Consider the following 21,234-nt stretch of genomic DNA (forward strand, 5'->3'; position numbering starts at 1 on the left):
CATGAAAAGCATAAATAAAAGCTGTCAAAAAGTGAATCTCTGCACCTGTATGGACATGAGTCATTGGAACTGCTTATCACTGAAGCCAAGCAGCAAGGACAGACTGCAAATGGAGCATGAATGAAGTGTGACTAAAATTTGCAACCTGTGCGGACTATTACTCTCAAAAAGGGCGTCAGAAACCTGCAACATACACAGACAAAGAAAAAAAAATGCTTGTTCCCCTCATGAAAGGGGTAAAGAGAAAACTGTTGACCTTAAAAGTTTCCAGGATCGTTCTATGCATTAAAATGAGGAAAAACAAACAAATCACTTCTTCCTTCTACAAATCACTACTTCCCTCTATCTCTGGGACCTGTTTTGTTCAAGGTTAAACGTCTCCCTTCTCCTTTGACTTGTTTATTGCTCAGTATCATCTACATCCCTACCGTTCTAATATCCTTGGGATTGTGGTTTTCTACCTGTCACTGGATTTTAGCAGACTGACTCAACCGACTTCTAAAGAGCCTATACTGACTACTCATTGGTCCTTTTACCACACACGTCTTTATACCCTCAGGAATTCGATTAATGTTACTGTATGCCAGCCACAAGAACAAGCCTGGAGCTTCTTTTCCTCTGTCATTCCACCCCTATCCTCCATTGATGTATTAAACATACTCGTTGTAGCACTGTTTTCTATTGTTCTAGCCCTGAATGATGGTCCGTGCCCCTGTTCTCCACTGAATTGTGCCTCAAACGCATCGCCATGTCCGTTCCATTGTCTGTTGCTACATACACTAACCTGCTGTGTGTCATCGTCCGCCCCTGCAGCTAAATTGGCTGTAAGCATTTTTCTACATTGAGCTAAGGATCTTGGGAAAATGGCTATGACGTGTACCATTGTCGCTAGTGCTGTGTTCAAGTGCAGGTGCTTGTTAAACTGCAGAATATCTAACTCTTTTAGCCCAGTGAGACTTTTAGCACTTGAGAATTTTTCTGCACAACAACAGTCATCCCCTGTGTGGAAACCAGGAAAACAGATGCATGGAAACCTCTAGAGTCTGTTGGGGCCCTAGACAAACATTCATTTGGTGCCACTCCAACCAGCATCCAGTATTATTTTCACAGCAATAATGCACGCAACATTTGAGGCAATGTTGTGGTTTAACGTTTGTCAGTTGTTGGGGGCCCCTATTGGCCTGGGGCCCCAAGCAGTTGCCTGCCTTGCCTGTTGACAAGCAGTGTCTCTGAACATATGCAATAAATAGCATGTCAGCTTGTAGCACAATTTCATTTTGAACTTTAACTTTACAGATTGATTTACTTAGCTCCTTCATACAATCATACATATTAAGTCAGAAGACTGATTCAAAACATTGATCACATGATCATTATGCTGAAAGTAAAACAAAAGCCTTTTATTTCCCCCCTCTGACTGGCTGCAGCAGAGGTCATAAAGCCAGACTTCTCCATATTTACAGTTTGGACATGGGTCAAATAAGGAAATGAAAATAAACATCCAATCCTTTGAAAACACTGTGTTGCTCTGCTGACAAATGCAGCGTAGGAACAACAAGAGGTAGCGTACAGAAACAAAAAGTCCCCCTGAACTTCCTTAATAATTAACTTGAAGAAGGCCGAAGACTTTTTTTTAAATGCATCTCAGTTTACTCTCATCTCAATCATTAACAGCATTTATAACGTCATCAAAGTGTAAGTAATCAGCTGTTCCCTCAGCTGGATGTGGGGAAACGGTGAAAGGTGAGGGAAGGAACACAATCTGCTTTTTTAAGAAAATAAAAACAATTGTGTTTATTGGCACATAGAAACTTTATGTGATGTTTTATGTTTTGATATAATGCGGTGATTAGTTGTCCCCTTGACCACTTTTATATTTTTCTATATTCATCCAGGCTTTTGAAAGGTAGTTTTTACTACAAAGCATTGTTTGCTCTCTGAGGTATATTAGATCTGATTAGATTTATCAATTTCTAAATTTAGGTTAAGATCGGCCTTGTGAATTGAATGTTCTGGAAATCAAAAAACAATTACAAATAATATAACATCATATAACGATAAAAGATATGGAAATTAAGATTAATAACGAGCTATGGATCTTTATAAAATCTAACATTTATGGGAGTATGCTTTTTCTGAAATCTGAAACCTCAGAAATGGGAACAGGAACTCCTTTTGACCTAAACTTTGAACCCTCTCATGACAGGACAGTGTCCCTGAGCTCACAGTCTCTGGCTGTCCCAAAGGTCAAAGAACAAGGCTCCAAATGTCCAACAGCATCCGGTGGATTTTCCCACAATTCATAATGGGATTTGTTGGGTCTACAGCCAACCTAGAAGATAGATAGATAGATAGATAGATAGATAGATAGATAGACAGACAGACAGACAGACAGACAGACAGACAGACAGACAGACAGACAGACAGACAGACAGACAGACAGACAGACAGACAGACAGACAGACAGACAGACAGACAGACAGACAGACAGATAGATAGATAGATAGATAGATAGATAGATAGATAGATAGCACCACATGTCAACACTGAATCACTTACAACACTCCACATTCTTGAAAATGAAGGCTGTTAAATTCAATTTTGCAGGATAGTGATTATTAATATTCTCTCACAATATCCCAGTTATTCTTTTTTTTTTTTTTTTAATTAACCCTCACTTTGGGCTTGGTGTTATTTAAAAATAACAGCATGAAAATGTTTATTTTTTTAATTTTTTTTAAAGCATATATTTGTTTTCTTTTTGGCTCTGGGAACCACAAGGATTCAATACATGCATCATTAGACTTACGGATATCAAGTCCTTACCTTAAGCAAGACCATGCTCATCTGTATATGCATCAAATACAATACAAAAGAACTAATGGTTTTTTTTTATAGAGATCATTAAAACTGTCAATATTAACAATAAATCATTTGTAGATGATAAAACAACAGATTTTAGCACTTTACTTTACTTGTACTTTAACAGTTTCTGTCATGAATTGGAAACAGGGAAATTAACAAACACTAGAAATCATTATGTATTACAAAATAAATGACTTCATTCTAAAAAAAAAAAAACAGTTATACTGAATACTCTTCAAGGGGCCCTCTAGCTATATAAAACATGTCCTGTCCTGTCACTCTCTGCACACTTGGCTGCACTCTGGAGGACTGGTGTCTGGATGACGCCCAGCTCTTCTGCAAACACTCCTTCATGTCCATCATACATCTTTATTTCCTGTAAATGCTTTAGCAGGGAAATTCCAGGAGAGTAAATACATGCAAAGATATGGCTACAGTCCAGCTTTGGATTTACAAGAAAAGGAAAGTTTGTCTGTAAATGCTTCATTGGTACTTAGACGTGTGACTGAGCAAAATGTTAAACGTTTCTGCCGATAGTGCAATAATACATTAATTTATGATTAAGTGTTCAGTTAGAGTGCAGGTTAGATATCTTACAAAAGAAACCAAAGCTTATCAACTTCCTTTATACAGAAAGTGAGAAAAAGAAAGTGGTTGTTTGTAGACACTGTGAGTCTGGTGGTATCAGTTTCACCAGAGAAATGTCTTCAAAAGAGACAACATTTAACTTCAATCATTTTTAATAATACAAATCTAAAGTGAAATGTATAAAAGTGTTAACACTTAAATTCTCTACTTGGACTGACCGACCGATAGTCTGTCTGTCTGTCTGTCTGTCTGTCTGTCTGTCTGTCTGTCTGTCTGTCTGTCTGTCTGTCTGTCTGTCTGTCTGTCTGTCTGTCTGTCTGTCTGTCTGTCTGTCTGTCTAACAGACATTAAGCATCCCCCACCTGTCACTCAAAGTGGCCAAGTCCAAATTTGTATAACCTTAAGGCTAATTAAAATGTACATTGGTGAAATAAAAAAAGCCTTTTTGTTTGTACCATGCTTTAGACATGTAAGATTGTACTGTATAGTTAGACATTTTCATCTGGGCTTTCAATGTAACTCACATTTTAGTGACCTCAAGTGGTCATCTAAAGGACTGCAGATTTTAATTAATTAGCCCATTTTTTATTTTACTTCAGCAAGATCTAAACCCTGTGACTTTCTTTGGAAGGGAAGGATGCAATGATAAATGTATTCTCAATAAAGACACTTAAAGCAGAAATATTCCAAAATGCTCCCAGTTTGCAGACAAATATTTGCAATGCTTCTCATCCACTCATTATATTGCACAAGCATAAAAGGGTAATTTCTTTTAAGGATTGTATTTCAATTGTAAGTGGTCACCTGAGAATTGTGTGCTTTTTTCAGAGATTAGAGAACCGAAAGGTGCCATGACCCACAGTGAGAGGTTTCAGATAAAAGAAGTTGGGCAAGTTTTAGAAGTGATTCAAACAGAAACCTGAAGGTTTACAAAAAGAGGGAGGGGGTGAAGAATGTTTTTTTTTTTTTTGTGTTTGTGCTATGATGGACAACAGCAGAGGGTGGGGGGGGAGGGGGAGGGGGAGGAGGCTGGGTCCAGTAAAAATAAAAGTGAAACTAAGTGGACAGTCTAATATAAGGGCATCCATCCAGCAGCAGCCTGCACACTTCCTTTGCCACATTAGGTGCTGAAAGCAGGAACAGGCTCTTCATCAGCCAATCAGCTTCTAAAGAGAGGAGAGGACGACCTCGCCAGCACAAAAGCCAGACATGGATGCAAGGCTTTTCTTCTGCTTCCTCTTAATCACCTACTGCTGCACAGGTGCGTATGTGTGTGTGTGTGTGTGTGTGTGTGTGTGTGTGTGTGTGTGTTTTATACACATCCATTTAGGCTTTATCAACAAACACGATATCTTCAACAAAAAGTGAAATTAGGCAACTGCCTTCACTTAGAAAGAGATAATGGGATGTGATTCCAATGATGACACTGTAGACCTGGAATGGCTCCAGAAGGAAGTAGTGGATTAAAAAGAAGGACATACAATTTTTTAATGTTTGATATGTGAATGCACATCTGTGGTCCTTCCTTGAGGTCAGTTTGTGTTTAATGTTAAAAAGTTGTTCTATTTCTCCTCTATAACCACATACTGTATGTAACCAACAGAGCTTTAAAATGCTTACAATACTTTAGTTTAAGTCATTGTGATGATGAAAGAAAAAAGATACAAAGGCATCTGGCACAGCAGAAAAAAGTAGATAAGTTGAAGATTTCAAAAGAAAGGATCAGAATCAAACTTTAAAACAGGTTACACATAAAGTATGTGACCTGTAATGTCAAAAGTGTAATTATAAAAACAAACAATTGAAAGTGAATTATTTTCATTCAGAAATCCAATCGGTCATAAATCACATCAGTGTTAATTATTTTCCATGGTAAGGAGTGTTTGTGTGTTATTCCCCGCTCCTTGGCGAACACTTTGTAGTGAGGTTAAGTGTAACTGCTGGGAATCCCCTGTCACACGACAAAAGCTAATAAGGCAACTTTTGTGATATCAATTATGACTCTGCAGTCAAAGACTATAATCATAAGCATAGAGAAAGGTGGCCCACAACTTTATATGTAACAGAATTTCTTTCCATTAGAATTCAAAATAATTCTCAATAAGCATGGATAAAATTGTAATGACACAAATATTTATTCTAAATAAATATAAAATAAAGCAAATAATCCAAAAAAGTCTGACACGATTTATGATAATGTACTTTTAGCTGATGCACTGATTTATCACTGACATTCCCCCAAGAGAAAGATATATTTTAACATTAAGAGGCATGACTTGGTGAGTTCCAGAAGAGGTGCAAATAATAATGCAAAAAATATAAATCAATCAAATGTATTTACACCTAATTAAAACAGACAGTCATTTATACTTACATTTTATTTAATGACGGTTTTAGCTAAATGCAAAAAAAAGAAAAGAAAATTATGTGTCTCGAATTGCCCCCCAGGGAAATGAATGTGAATTTTTATATGATTATGTAACAGATAATAGGCTTTTTTATTAAAATGTTCAACAACAAAATGAAAGGTGACATTGAATGCCTGCCACAAAGGAGATGATGAAGATAAATCTTATGTCACCCGATAAGTCTTTTGAAGTTCAAAGTATTTCGTTACTCCTTTAAAGCCTCACCGCTGTAATGTTTAATGGGCCGTAAAATGAAATCCTGACTCACCCTATAATTCAACACATATAAAAGCATACCTCAAAATCCCATAAAATCCTTTACAACTAAATGACACTTTGTCAGCTGCTCTGAAGAGGTTGATGGTGGCATACGAATAAAGCTCTTTATTTAGTTTAACATGTTGTTTTATTTAACGACAACAAAAAAACATTCAGAGGTGTTTTTGTATTTTATATATTTCTTTGGACCAATGACAGTTGTCTTGAAAACAGGCAATGGCTCAAAATGTGCAAAGTTTTACTCTAGAATTGTTACTGCAATGTGGGCGGGACTAAGCCCAGTTTGCAGTGTCCATTGTCAAAGTAGTTTTGGAAAGGATAATGTATAAATAGGTGTAAATAATAAGGAGGATGACCAAAGAAGGCCTTCATCATCACATGGTCCCAGCCTGTGTCAAAACGTGCCACAAGGGAAGAAAACTCTTTTTACATGCACTTCAAATGCTGAAGGCTCCTAAATTGAGAGAATCCTTTCTCCCAATGTTTCCCAACATCAAGGACTTAGCCATTCCAGTCAAGTAGACAAATTCTGATGAGCTGGTTCTGGTACATTAAAGACGAACAATCAGTTTTAACTTAATTGTTTTTATTCTTTCTGTCTTTTAGTGGCATTGGCTGAGATACCTGTGGACTGCTGCTTGACTGTCAGAGACAGAGTAGTCCATAAATCTGCTGTTCTAGATGTTCGCAAACAGATCAGTGGTCAGGGCTGCTCTATTGATGCCACAATGTAAGTATATGTGGAATAAAGTTGATGATAGAAATAACCAAAAGATTACTCCACATACTTCAGTATGTTTTCTAAACCCTAACATTAATCTGTATGATTTTGTATTGTTGCAGTTTGGTGACCAGACGTGGCCATGAGCTATGTGTGCCACCTAATGCTCAATGGGTTCAAGATGTGGAGAAGCACGTGAAATCTCGGAAGAACTTCTGCAAGAAAAATAATTACAAGGTACTTAACTGTAAAATAATGTATAGCCTACTGACACTGACTTTAAAAAGTGCCCTGTTGTAGTTCTTGTAAATTTCAAGTTTAAATCTAAATTCATCTTAAACTCTGTGCTTCACATATTTGGACCAGTAACTTTAGTTCTTAATATTGACTGTATTTAATAAACTCATTTTACGTACTTGAAAAAATCAACAATGTCTTTAAAACAAAAGTACTCCGCTTAATTCAACTCACATTGGTGTCAACAGCTTTTCGAATGACTTTATCGCATCAATAATTAAGAGCTTGCTCAATGTTAGTCTCTTTATATAAAAAATTACTTTTTTTATGTGTTTGTTTACAGGGTCAAGTCTGCTCTGGAGTGAAGTCTAAGTAAAAGTGAGCGTGACCTTTTGACATCTTCAGACACAGTAACAACAAACAGTTTGAGAATGGACAGCTAAATATCTCAGACCGGAGAAGAATGGGCATTCCAAAGCAGTAATAGATGAATAAAGCTTATAATGTTTAAAATGGTTACTAAAACTTTTCTCTGTATGGTTGTTGTTTTTTTCTGAGATGAGAGGGATGCGGCAATAGAAATATCTGTAGCATGATTATAATATATAATCTGAAGGAATTTTATATTTTGTGTTTTCCAAGAATATTAGAAGAAATTGTCAACATTTTAAGATGTGATATTTTTTTTATTCTCTTAGCTATCTCCAACCAAATTCACCACTGTGGTATGGGCAGCTTTTTGTGATATGGATGTTTGGATTGTTGATCTGTTATAAAATAAAGGTGTTTTTGATATCCTGAACATGTCCTTCTTTGATGACAATATTCTTCACTCTGTCCTTTTGTTTGATTAAGCAAGCTCTGCAGTTATGAAATCATACAAACATAATAAAGGCTTTAAAAAAGGCTTCACTTGACTGCTGCATAACTTAGTTTGGAGTCATTTTGTAAAGCGTAAGTTGTGAAAAATCATCTTTTTGTAATTTTGTATTTCAAACTGAATGATGCAAAATGATAGTGATACAGTTTATTTCGTTAAATATATTAGCTGGTTGATTTCATCACTATTAAAGCAAAGTCTGATGTTAGGTCCATGTGATCTTGCATTGATTGCAAGCATGATCTTTAAAGGCTTTACCGACTGAGTTGAATTGAAAGGGATATGCTGGCAGACACTTGATTTAAGCAATGATTTATAAAGGAGAAAGTCGTATCACACATTGGTTTTCCCACAGCATTGATAACTTATTATTACAACATCAGCACCATCTGGTGGCTGGAGTGCACCCTTCGCCCCAGTTAGTATAAGAACAGCTAGTACTTCCACTCTCCTTTCTTTTATTTATGTTCCTATAGTGTGCACTCCTTTCCTGCATGTCGTTCCCCACTCTCTCTCCCTGATTTCCGCTCCTGCCTACTGTCCTTCCTCTCTAATAAAGGCAAAAAATAAATCTTACAAAAAAAAGTTTTAGCTTAAACTTAAAGGGTAGAAAGTATGCAACTTACTGCATATTACATTTAAGCTATACTCATGCCTTGAGTTTTTCGTGATGAATCACTTACATGTACCTCTAATAGGCTGGGACATGGAGAATAGCAGCTTTGATTAAACAAAAAAAGAATGAAACATCCCTAAAACAATCTCAGACCAGTCTTTAAACATTAATGTCTCAGTTTTGCATCTATCTGGTCACTCTTTTTATGCAAGAGAACAGGCCTTGAACAACTTCTCTCTCTGTCCTACCAAAAGTTGGTTTTCCACGACAAGGCATAAACTTCAGTTTTGTGTAAATTGTAGCTGACGCATCTTAAATTCAGGTAAAAATGTGTAGTATTTTGTTACCTGAGAAAAGTAATTAAACAATATATACTGCAAAGGTGCCTATCGACTTCAGATGAAAGGAACTCATGGCACCCTGATTACTACTGGAGACTACAATGAAGGCGTATCCAGACTGATGTTGGATGTTTACAACATAATCATAAGAACTGATATTTTTCACTAGGTAAAAACAAAAGACACAGGAGCCTTTTTAGTTTGTGATCACATAAGGACTTTGTTATTCAACAGCCATAGCAGTTTGGTAATGTCATACATTTAAGTCATATAGCCTGGATGCAGAGAGAAGAGCAGTGTCACTGATGCTGGAAATATGTACAGGCAGGAAGAGGCAGCTGGAGGAGAAAGGAGCTAATCTCCATTTTCACTAATACAAGTGAAACAATTTAAAGCACATAATATAAGCTGACCAACTGCTACAAATCAAAAGTGAATCTGCCTTTGCCTCTGACCCCTGAGCCTCAATTTCACCTGGTTTTATCTGTACTTTGAGTTTTCCTTTGGGGTGTGTTTATTTTGTTTATTTGGGTGTCTTTTGTAGGGTCTGATCAGGATGTAAAAGAAGAGCAAATTGTGTGGAGGACCGGATATAATAACAAAACATCATCATTCCTTCCACTACTGCGGCCATGTTTTCATTAGTACTGAAACTACAGCTTATACCTGCTTCCTTTATTTAACATATAATACATTAACAAATCAGAGATAACATTCATACATAAACCTCTGTGACAGAAATAAATCATTGAAGGATTTAAATATATTTACACTTCAATGAAAAGGAAGTATTACATTTTGTTTGCAGAAATTAAACAACTATACAAACTGTACAAAAAACCTAGAAGTATAATTATGTACGTTATTCAAAATCAATGCATTAATTTATGTAATTAATAAACATACATTTGAACCTTTTTATAATGTTTCATATTTAGAAAGGGCATCTGTATACTTGAATCGTCTCTCCAGGATAACTCCACAAAGCCATGACCTAAGTTTCCCATCAACTCATTTTGTAGCTAAGGCCGCTTCAGCATGAACATGCTAACATAGGAGCTGTTAACACAAAATGTGTTGATGGTTTCCCTTTTATCATAAAAAATATCACCTCTATAATCATTTCTATTTCTTTACTTAAACTCTGCAAACATACATTTCTAGAGAAAGACTTGCCAAAGCAATTAGAAGATGTAACGTCAGGAAAAATATTAGATTGCAGGCTTTAAAGTATTCAACAGGGCATGTCTCTCTTTTTCCTCAAAGCACTTTTTAGGCAAAGGCAATAATTAATTCACTACAAATTTTAAACTTTGAGTTTCCAACACATTCACAAAGAGCCTCCATGTGTCGCCACAGCTACGTTTTGCCTTCATTAGTCATCCATTTATTGTTTTCTGTAACTGTCCAATATGATGGACCGGCCAATAAATGAATAAAACCCAGCACATGGTTACTGTATGTCACATATGCATTTACATTAAGTACCAATAGATCAAATTCACATGTACAGCCACTCATTCAAATGTGTCCTCTTCAAAAGAAATGTGAAGTGTACTTTAAATGACAGGTTGAAACAGGATGGGAGGAAAAAAGAAGCAATTTGATCAACTTCACGTGCACTTTAAACATATTGTAAAATTCACCATTTTTACAAGGCGGCCATTTTCCTCATGATCACACTCTGGGTTCGCAGCTCAATAGCTGTGTGCTAGGTTACAAGTCTAACAAAAATCATTGGTCAACTACTTGTTAATGAATCACTAATCTAAAATTCAATTTAAAATCTGGAGGATGATTTGCACATAATTCAAAGTGAAACAACATAGAATTACCCATTCACTACAGTAAGACGAGCTAATGTAAGTGTCCGTTTCTGGCTAACATTTCAAGTTAACCGCCATGTTAGCTTGGATATGACTGACCATTGAAGTAAGGTTAATTGAATTAATTGAATTAGTTAATTGAATGCTAATGTAAGCAGTTGTCTGCAGTATACCCCCAGATACTAAAACATTTCTTTTGATACAGGTAGCAAGAAAACAATCAACCAATTCGTATTCCAAACTATTGTTTGGTAGCATTATGGACACAAATTCAAGCTAACAGTTATTTTAGCTAGAAATGTGCTAAATGCTCATTTTCACTCTGCTCTAACTCTTATACAATGGCATAATACATTGGGTTTTAAAGATGTACTTTGACAGGTATTGTGCCACTATCTATTGTCTATTCAGTGGTTTTTTGTTGAGAACTGATGATAGTTTACAAGATAGTTTATCTTACTTTTAGATTTAAAATTGGAACAAGACATAAAATACTAGCTTATCATCTTCCCATCCTGATAGAGGAAAAAGGCCCCCATGTGATGGTGATTTGATCCATTCCAGTTGTTTGGGGTCCTGTGAGGGCAGGGAGAAAAAAAAGTGTGCAAATCAATTTGTCCATCTTTGTCTCCGACAGACTTTAAACAGATTTGAATTGATTCAAGAGTGAATGAGACGATATAAACTCACTCTTTAACTTTGTTTTACCAGTCTTCTAATCCTGATAATAACAAAAATATGCTGATATCATCATACTTTCATCAGACATCTAAAAGTTTCTAATTTTTGCTGTCACATCACCCACTTTAAATCTTGTTTAGAAAAAAGACATCCCCAAAAAAAATTCACCTGAAGCCAAACAGACCCAGGCTTTAATGTGGGGGCAACAACTGAACACTGTGATCAGAGACTGGCACAGCTAGGTGAATGTTCACACAGTAAAGCAAAGTGCATATATATGTTATTTTGAAGTTCTCCTTAATGAGTATCCTCTCTTTTTTCAGCTGAAGCAGAGATGATATATAGCCTGGACAGTCACAAAGTTAAGCTAGCACACAGCGTCACGTGTATTGGAGTGTCTTTGGGTTGTTTTCCTGTTTGGGCTTTTGGCTTTTGGATGTATGCATGCATACGTGTTTGGATGTTCACTTGTTGTGGATGTTAGTCTGCGTTTGAGCCTGCATGCTCCCCTTGCATGTGTCTGTAAATTCTCTTCAAAACCGTAAGATTTCCTACATTGTTTTTCAGGAATCATCCCTAATGTGCATATTCATCATAAAGCTGTGGCTCAGCACTGCTCGAGTCCAGCAGCCTCCTGACTCTCCTCCAGACTGCTGAGGGTCACATAGATGATGGGAACTAGACCCTGTGTGGAGCCCAAAGAGCACAACAGCCAGTCTGGATCAGCCTTACTCAGGACCTGCAGGACGTCGCCCTTGTTGAAGCTAAGTTGTCCGGGCTCCATTGCTATGTGGTGGCACAAAGCTCGAACTTCACTGTGGAGAGGCAGATTCAGATTCAGATCTTTGACGGACAATAAAATGAAAAGAACACAACAGAACATCTATGAACGGAAAATGAGCACCCCATAGGTGCAGCTTCACAGTTTTAATTAAATTAGATTTAAACTTATGACAGAAACAGATTGATTTATCTCAAAAAATTATTTCAAAAAATTATTTCTCAACAGACAGATTTATTACAAGTTGTATCGACTCTCCTTTGATTTTTGCATAATGTAGTAGAAATAAGTTTCAAAATTTTTTTGTTTTGTTTGTTTAACAAATGTATTATAATTAGATGAAGAGGAAAATCTTGTCAATAATCTTTTTGGTGGAAATAGGACACAACGTTAGAAATGTTGCTTACCATGGAGACTGATGTTTGGCTTCAGTTGGCTGAGCTGACCTTGGTGGAGGTGTCGTTTGGGTAACGGAGGGCAAGGCTGGAGTTTCTGTCTTCTTTCCACTTCCTGCTCCAATCGTCTGAGCTACGAGGTCGAGAACAGATCTGTCCAGAGAGAGCCAGCCTGAAGGTGGCCTGAAAAACAGTGCAGTTTGGTTGATAGTTTTATAACTTTAAAAACAAGACATTGAAATATGTTTTTTTATTCGCAACAAATACAACAAAAGACCCAAATATGGAGACAACATGAAAACTACAAAGATGAATTATATAATTTATGCTTAGAACTAATCAAAGTCATCCAAAGAGGACACCAAATATTGTTTACAATCTGATACCACATTAGATGTGATCTTAATAATATAATAATGGTTTTGAATTTTAGTGAGATTTGGTTATGACGAGAACATATCAAATACTGACCTGGTTGTTTGAGTTTTTGTCCTCTGATCTGCTCCCTCCCCTCTGGAAGGAGAACCAATGCTGGAACCAAAAAGCCTCCCCCAGCGCAGACCCTGTCCCTGTGAAGGGCTCTCCTCTGAGGTGGCAGCAGGGGCTTCACCCCCTGTGAGTCCCACTTGAGGTTTAGTCTCTTTCTCGTTGTTAAGTACAGAGTCTGGAGGACTCCCCATCCATGACGTTCTCCCCCTGGATCCTGCAGAGTCCCCACTAGAGCTGCTGCTGCTCTTCCTGCTCCTGAACCCCTCCCCTTCTTGGCTCGACTCCGCCCCCTCGACCACTCCCTCTCTGGTGGGTGGAATCTGGCCTTGTCGTCTTTCTGATGACTTCTTCTTCTTCTCAGTCTTGATGAACTTTGAGCCCTCTGTTGATTGGTCGATGTAGACCTGGGAGGACTGCATGAGCTGGTACCACCAGCCTGCCTGCCTGTCCTGCCGCCCCGCCCCTGCAGTGTCCTTTTCTTTTTCCTTATTCCTGTCCTTATCCTGTCCATCCTCACCTCCTTCTTGGCTCTCCTGTCCTACGCCTTTCAATCTCTGACCCCCTATCCCCTGCTCCTTCCAGAGAAGTCCTACATCTGTCGCTGGTTGTATGCTCATGCTCGCAGATGTCCCACCATCCCTTCTCAACCTCGAATTCACTCCTACCTCCTCTCTCCTCGACCCAACTCCTTCCATCCTCGGCCATGTCCCCTCTCTTCTCAGCAGCCCCCTCTCTTTCTTCACCTCTGTGCTCGACTCTCGAACCATCTCACTCACAGTGGTGCTCCATCCCCTCATGAGCTGGAAGGTGGAGCGTGCTGATTGGTCCACACTCTGGCCTGAGGAACACAGTTGCTCCTTGCGGCGGAGTTGCTCCTGCCCCTTTTGGAGGAGGTGAGGTTCAAAAAGAAGGTCCAGGTCAAAGGGAAGGAGTGACAGGGGCTGCAGCAGGAGGAGGAGCTCCTCAAAGAGAGGCTGACAAACCCCCTGAGACAGGGGGAGGAAACCCCAAGGGTTGTAGTGTGCTGCTATGATATCTGTGGAGAGAAAAAGAAAACAGGGTGGATGTCAGGAAGTGCAAGCATTTAAGCAAATGAAAAAAAAAATCTTGGTCCCAGAGATGGATAAATGATGCTCTAAATGTGTCTCACCTTCATGTGTGTAGAGGTGGTTGAACCAGAACTCCAAAGATTTTAGACTGAAAAAAAATCAAAATCAAAATTTACAATCAATGCAGCAATTCAATATTACAATCTCTACAGGAGGATTATAGGCTCAATATTACTCAACACAGAAACATAAATATTAGAGCTGTAAGTGAGCAAAAACGTCTGGACAGTCAAAGTTAAATGAGCTGAAACGTGTAAAGGGAAGTAATGACAGTTAAAAAAAAACACTCACTTGAGCAGTCCGAAGATGAAGGCATTGAGTCTCATGCTGTGGTTCATGAGCTCAGAGAACTGGCTCACCTTCGAGAATAGGCTGTGGAGAACACGTGTGGACGGGCCTGATGGGGACAAAAATACAAATGTTACCTTGAAGTACTGACTTTTTCTCTTACCTTTAAATGTGTACATCTGCTATTACAGCAACTTTATTCATATTCATAGTCTCCAAAAACTTGACTTAATCAAAATCTGACAGAATAGCAGCAACGCAGACTTTGTTCTAACATGTAAATCCAGAGACTGCTAAACTTTTAATCCAGCCTGTATGTTTTACACAGACGTAAACAGACTTTAAACAGCAAACAGGCAGCCTAGTGGTTTGTTAACGTGGCCCATGTATAGAGGCTGAAGTTCTCAGAGACTGGATTGTCAGGATTTGGGTTCAGCAGAAAATGGTCATAAATAAAGTACTGATGTTAATCAGTTTCAGAAGGAGTTTGTGTGAAGCTACTATCACAAATGTGTAAAAATCTCTAAGACCCTCCATAGAGCTCTATGGAATAGTCCTTACCGAGCTGAGTAGAAGCCTCCACCAGACTCCAGGGCTGGCAGCGCCGCTGGCCAATGATCAGGTCAAGCACGTAGGCCTTCAGACCGTCCTTCAGAACCTCATGCAGGGCTGGACACAGGTACTTCAGGATCAGGTGACCCACATTAGGACTCACCCAACTGTTCCCCAGTTTAGCCTGGCAGAGCGGGAGAGAAACAAGAGCAGACAGAGGAAATGAAGGCACTGAGGTCAACTGTTAGTCCATGCTGACCAGAGCAGTTATCTGTGTGGATAAGTGCTCCGTTTATTTGATTTGTTAGCATTCACTTAAAAAATGTTGCAGAAAGTAAACACATTACCTTTTTTGCTCAAGCTATCAGTAAGTGAATGATTATGGGCTGTATTTGCATGTTAGTTCTCTGGAATATTCTCCTCGGCAGCCCACTTTATTTATTATCTGTCTGTGTGACTAAACCAGCTTCCGGAGTAAAGCCATGCAAGTGTGCAGCATTCAGCGGGCTATTGGTTACTTCTTTTACAAACTAATTTGAACATTATGTTTATTTGTTATTATGTGTACTTAACTACAATGTAGTGGTTTAAGCAAGTTGGTTTCCAAGAGTGTGTATGGCCTTTACAGATACACCCACATTATATTTGTTATATTAAGTTTTTAAACTCTGAGGTTGCATATAGTGTGTGTGGGCAGAAACATAGATTCTGATGTAACCCTCTCCCAAAAGAAAAAAAAAAGACCTTAAGCAGTCAACTCAACATGAGTAACTAGATACAGACCCAGATTAACTCACTTTCTATGCTATCTGCTGTATATAATTCTGTGGGACAGAAGAAGGTCTGTTTGTGTTTGCCGGTTTCCAGCAGTATCCTGATTCATCTGTGCATGAATGAACAGCTCCTCATAACATGGGAAAGTCTGTGTTTTTAAACATTACTTATATTGACGTTAGGACTGAATGGTGAAATTATTCTGATTGAGCAAAACTCCTTTACCTTTACATCTGGGTCTCGACTGGTGCCAAAGTGTGCCACAATCAGATCCACAGCAGTGTTCACGGCTTTCACCAAACCTGACGAGAGGTATGTAAAAACAGATTATTCATTGCCCCTTTCAGCTGCCTGTATCAGTGTTTTTGCACTCAAACGCTTTCCTTGTGTTTAAGCCTAAAATGAATGATCTGACTATTTCCCATTTTGCACTATATGGGAGGGAGGTGAAAAGCTGCTGGGACTACCCTAAAGGCAGTACAAACACTATCAATAAATTAAATGTTTTCCACAATGAAGTGTACACTCTGGATATTCAGACGCACAAACACGCTCAGTGAATATGTGTATAGGGCTTCAGTGCACTCCAGCAGCGTAGCTGTTGGTCCACTCTGGGACATAAACCCTCACTGCTCATGATGTGACAACCTGCTGTTTCAGGAAGAGGTGATGAATTACTCTCCTCATTGTCAAGTAGCCTTTTCTGCAGTAAGAGGCACTTGATTTAACCACCTCTCAACAACACCTTTGCACTTGCTGTTCCCCAACAACAACAGCACTGCGGGCTCTGGAAATGTGATTCTCTATATAACTATTTTAGATTGACGTTGGATTATTTTGGCATTTCTTGAGAGTTTATAATTAATTGAGCTTTTGTTTTCACATAGGAAACCGTTTTTTCTCCACTGACAAGTACTGTAGTCATGACTTCCAATTAAAAACACATTTAAATGGGATATAATGTATGCAACCAATGTTTTTATTTATTTATTTATTTTTTTAAGGTTTTATTTAAGGGCATTTTAGCCTTTATTAGACAGGACGGTGGATAGAGTCGGAAGGTGGGGAGACACATGCAGTAAGGTTTCGAACCCGGGTTGCCCACACGAGGACTGTGGCCTCGATACATGGGAGTGTGCGCAGTGCCACTGCCATGTAACCGATGTTTAAAAAAAACAAACAATGAAAGTCTGTTCGGAGTTAGGCTCCTAAAGAGATGCAAAAGGGAATTCAGAGAGAATAAAAGACACACATTCATTCATACATAAACATGGCGCCTCACCTCTCTTCTGCGTCAGGTCCACAGAGATGTGTGACTGTGATGAAGAGCAGGAGGAGGAGGAGGTTGAAGCGTCAGGGGAGAGGCAGAATTCCTCTGGAGGCTTCTCAGTCAGGGAGAAATAGTCCGGCAGGAAGTCGCTGTAGCTCTGCTGTTGTTTAGCTGATTGCCCTATTCCACAGACACACACAGCGACAAACACAAGCAGATCATAGTACATTCTTTTCTTTTTTAAGAGTACGACAACGCTAAGCTACAAAGTCTGCTTTCTTAATAACCCTTCAGTAAAACTCTGAGCACCATTGAGCCGTGCCAGCGTGTTGCCGGTGAGGGCTGAGGGGAAATCGAACACGTTCCGTCGAGCAGGCCTCAGTCCCCCCCCTCTTCGAGGTTCCAGACTACCTGACAGGGAGCCTGATCCTGTAGAAGAGTGGCCCCTCTCCACTCCCAGAGGGTTTCTACGCCGGTACTCCCTCCATTTGAGCGCCTGGGGAGAGAGGTGGTGTGCTGTCGGGGAGGGATGGGTGTTTGGGTTATGAAAGAGGGGTTCATGGTTGGTTTAGGGTTAAAGGATGGCAAAAAAAGTAAAAGGCGTAAATTAGGAGGAAACGGTGAAGGGAGAACAGGAGAAGATTTAAGTTCATGCATGAAGGGAGAGAGAAAAAAGAGAAAAAGGAAAAGAGCATAGCTTATTTAAAAGAGCACATAAACTGACTTGAACAAAACTTACTTATTTTCACAACATGGCATGTCATCCTTTTTTCTTAAATAGTCAGCAAACAGTTACAAAGTAAAGATGATCTGTTTGTTTCTTTGGACAGGTGTTGATCGTGATCTGATTAGAGTCAGGAAACAAATCTGCTACTGTAATTCTCTGGGTTGTCTGAACTTCCTTCTTTTTTTTTAGAAAGCAAGAATTACATGGTAAAGAAGAATGACATAGGAAAGTGGTTGGTACAGCATAGAGCTGGATGAATGTATTGGTTTGTGACATTTGTGTGTCACAGATGAACCATACTGGACCTCAACATTTTCAGATAATTGGAAAAAACATAGACCTTTTTTTTGAACAATGAAGAAAACAGTCAATCATAATTACAATAGAAAACTGGTTCCTTTACCAATCTAAAAAAAAATATCAGGTTTTTTTTCTCTAACACAACATAAAAGCCTAACGTTTCAAGGGGACTGCACAAATTCACAGTTTATTTTGCCACACTTACAAAAGGACAAATGATGTGCATTTTGCTTCTTTATCTTTTTCTCTAGGAAGGATAAAATGGAAAAAACAACAAAAACTGTCTACAGTTACTTTAAAAGACTTTGTGCTGTATGGACTGGAGCCCCACCAAGACTACTGACTTCTATTGTTGCTGTATGATCAGCGCTAAACATCAGGCAAATGTCATCACAGTTTTAAACCCTGAGGATGTTTTACTCATTCTAACTTCCAAAGACCCTCTCAAATTCCTTAAAAACCTACCATTGTGCGTCCTTGCTCCAGGTCCTTTGCCTCCCTCTGTGTGATTTCCAGAATCCAGACAGCCAAGGGGACTCAGAGTCTCAGCGTGGAGAGCAGGTATACTGGGTAAAGTTCCAGGATGGAAAAAGTGTCCTTGCACCGCTGGGAGCATTGGAGGCACCACCCCTCTCTTCATCCCCAGAGAAGGGGGTGGTGGGGTAGATGGTAGCGGTACAGAACCCCCTCCGTGCTTCCCTGAGGATGGGGTGTGGAGAGGGCCAAGTCCTGCTGAAAGCGGGCAGGAGAGACTGTGTGGCGGCTTGGGGCTCGGGCTGCATGTGGAGCAGGTCCCAGAGCTGGTTGCCCCCTGGAGCCGAACCGGGGAGTAGCTTCCAAGAGGCGATGGTCGAACTAAACAGGGAGGGCCTGCTGTAGCCAGAGAGCCCTGGTACCTGTTAACATTATCAGCTGCATCCTCACCATCCTCCCCCGTTTGACCCCCAGAGTCAGACCCCGAGCCGGAGCTGGAGTGAGCCTGCATCCCAGAGACGTAGCCCGTCAAGAGGGGCAGCAGGGGCTTGGGCTGTGGGGGTTTGGAGGCAAACTGATGGTGGAAGGTGAAGGGCTGTATGGGGAGGGTAGTGGGCCGCTGGTCTTTTCTGTAGCGGACCACCGCCGGGCGACTGTCCGAGGAAGTCGAAAGACCACCTGCATGAAAATAAGAGGGACAGCAGAATTAAAGAGGATGGAAGAAAAAGGGAAAGAAAAGAAGTTATGACTTTAGCTTTTAACAGCCTACATAAACAAATCAACCCAGAGTAGAATCAGTCTTTGGAGCTTAAAAAACAACAAAGGAAGAACTTGTTTCAGGGATGTACATTTTCAGTAAATCAAAATGTCAAACTCATAGCTAGATGGACCCGAAACAGTGGTGACTGAGTTTGGTATGAGTATTGTGGTTTAGATAATTGGAATAATGGATATAAAATTAATTTAGAAACTTTTTCACATTAATCTGCTGATAACTTCTAGATAACTAAATGTTATTAAGCATAAATGCAGTGAGAAATAATCCCTCCTTATTTCAAGCTTTCTTCTTTTATTGCTTAATTCAGGCCAAAGGTTTCTCACCAACACATTTAGACACTGTGATATTAAACAGAGAAAGTGTTCACAGTTCAGAAACTCGAGCCAGTGATTAAAACAAGCGTTATTAAGAGTTATAGTTGAGAAGATGAAATCCTTTCTTACTAAGCAGTATGAAAGTGACGGTCACATCAAAACCAAAAATACAGACTAACAGAAAAACTGCCCAGTCATGAGTCACAAAGCCTTTATCACACGCAGCCATGCCGCTGTAGACATTGCTCTGAGGTGCATGTGCACACACACATACACATACCTAAACACACTATCAGACACACACAGACAGACAGACACATACACACACACACAGAATAAACCTGAAGGCACTGCGTCAGGAGAGACACCAGCAAGGAAGAGAAGCCTTTTTTCTGTACTTCTTCTCTGCCACTGAGACAGACACAGTGTGTTTCCCCTTCTGTGTATGTTCTGCCTGTTAGTGTGTTTTCAAAGATCCAGCGCAGTATATTACAGACAGGAGTGAGTATGTGACGTTGACTGTGTTGCGCAAGCTGTTTGTCACCCTAAGGCCGGCCCACTGCTGCCACCTCAGACGGGTGTAGTAATACATCTCTGCCACAGAGGGGGACGTTGAGCTGCGGTAGAAACACTGAGGGAGGGAGGAAGGCTACACACCCAGCAGGCCTGAGCTCACACCGGGGATGGAGGACAGAAACACTACCCTCTCTCTTCCCTCTTCTATTCTGCTCCAGCATCTCTCTAATTGACATTCCTTTTCCCTCCTCCTCCTCCCCTCTTTCCCAAATCAATCTCCATTTTCTCCTCCTCCTCAGCTTCTCTCCTCTCTCGCAAATGAATCCATTAGATGGCCTGAGTTTTTTCCTTTGCAGCTCCCTTCCTCATGTTAGCATCATTAGCGAGCTAGCTGCATCCCAAAGGCTGTTAAAGAGGCCGGTACACTGCGGTGAAACATCTCAGCTGAGGGAAGTAAAGTCTGATGAATAATATATATGAACTGAGATGCTGTGCAGCCTCTCATTATCATCCATAACCATGACCGGCTGCATACAGTATTAGACAAATGGTTGTTGTTTTTATACCTACATGTTTGATTCTTCTCATTTCTAGGGGTGACATTTTTCTCTCATTTATTTTTCAATCTTTTACCTGCCCTCTATGTGATCATCATTGTTGTAGTTTCATTGCTTAAGACAACCAACAAGCAAAAGAAAGTCAGGAAAAATGAGGCCAAGCCCTTTTCTAACATCTGACTATAGAAAAATGTTTCACCTTCAGGAACATTGAGAAAATGTTATATTAACCCATATTTTTTTTTTTTCTTTAAATTTGCTGAACTCAATTCCCTCAGTCATTATTGCAAGATTAGCCTATTTTAGTGTAGTCTGTTTGGATAGTAAATGCTGTACTTTTTTAACTCAGATATGGTTCAAGCGGTCTCTTTGAAACAACAGTAATTAGGGGAATTACTCAGCAGATAAGACTTATGAAATCTGGTGTTTTTGGTGCAAACAGTTTTTGAGCTCTATAGGCGAAAGAAA

General features: G+C 39.5%; 2 protein-coding genes across 3 annotated transcripts in view; one reads left to right on the forward strand and one right to left on the reverse strand.

Annotated features, from left to right (window-relative positions):
• Positions 1 to 4,542: 4,542 nt before the first annotated feature.
• Positions 4,543 to 7,908, forward strand: LOC306831649 (C-C motif chemokine 20-like). The gene is made up of 4 exons (XM_079355843.1): positions 4,543 to 4,714; positions 6,747 to 6,870; positions 6,984 to 7,098; positions 7,442 to 7,908. Exons 1-4 carry the CDS (start codon positions 4,663 to 4,665, stop codon positions 7,472 to 7,474), a joined length of 324 nt encoding a protein of 107 aa, XP_079211969.1. The 5' UTR covers positions 4,543 to 4,662; the 3' UTR covers positions 7,475 to 7,908.
• Positions 7,909 to 9,595: 1,687 nt separating this feature from the next.
• rusc2 (RUN and SH3 domain containing 2) overlaps positions 9,596 to 21,234 on the reverse strand; it is a 34,633-nt gene continuing 22,994 nt past the window's right edge. The window contains exons 4-13 of one of the 2 annotated variants that reach the window (XM_079343135.1): positions 18,593 to 19,279; positions 17,410 to 17,616; positions 17,113 to 17,280; positions 16,056 to 16,132; positions 15,066 to 15,240; positions 14,508 to 14,613; positions 14,258 to 14,304; positions 13,090 to 14,143; positions 12,631 to 12,801; positions 9,596 to 12,257 (exon numbers count right to left, since the gene is read on the reverse strand). In XM_079343135.1, the coding sequence (XP_079199261.1) occupies positions 12,050 to 12,257; positions 12,631 to 12,801; positions 13,090 to 14,143; positions 14,258 to 14,304; positions 14,508 to 14,613; positions 15,066 to 15,240; positions 16,056 to 16,132; positions 17,113 to 17,280; positions 17,410 to 17,616; positions 18,593 to 19,279 (2,900 nt within the window). In that variant the 3' untranslated portion in view covers positions 9,596 to 12,049. The remainder of the gene's footprint in view (positions 12,258 to 12,630; positions 12,802 to 13,089; positions 14,144 to 14,257; positions 14,305 to 14,507; positions 14,614 to 15,065; positions 15,241 to 16,055; positions 16,133 to 17,112; positions 17,281 to 17,409; positions 17,617 to 18,592; positions 19,280 to 21,234) is intronic. The other variant, XM_079343136.1, reaches the window with a different exon arrangement.

The sequence above is a fragment of the Symphodus melops genome (assembly GCF_947650265.1).
Source record: "Symphodus melops genome assembly, chromosome: 1".
NCBI lineage: Eukaryota > Metazoa > Chordata > Actinopteri > Labriformes > Labridae > Symphodus > Symphodus melops.

Coding starts and splice junctions, on each gene's coding strand:
- LOC306831649 (XM_079355843.1), top strand. CDS start 4,663: ATGGATGCAAGGCTTTTCTTCTGCTTCCTCTTAATCACCTACTGCTGC. Junction 6,871..6,983: donor TGCTCTATTGATGCCACAAT/GTAAGTATATGT, acceptor GTATTGTTGCAG/TTTGGTGACCAGACGTGGCC. Junction 7,099..7,441: donor GCAAGAAAAATAATTACAAG/GTACTTAACTGT, acceptor GTTTGTTTACAG/GGTCAAGTCTGCTCTGGAGT.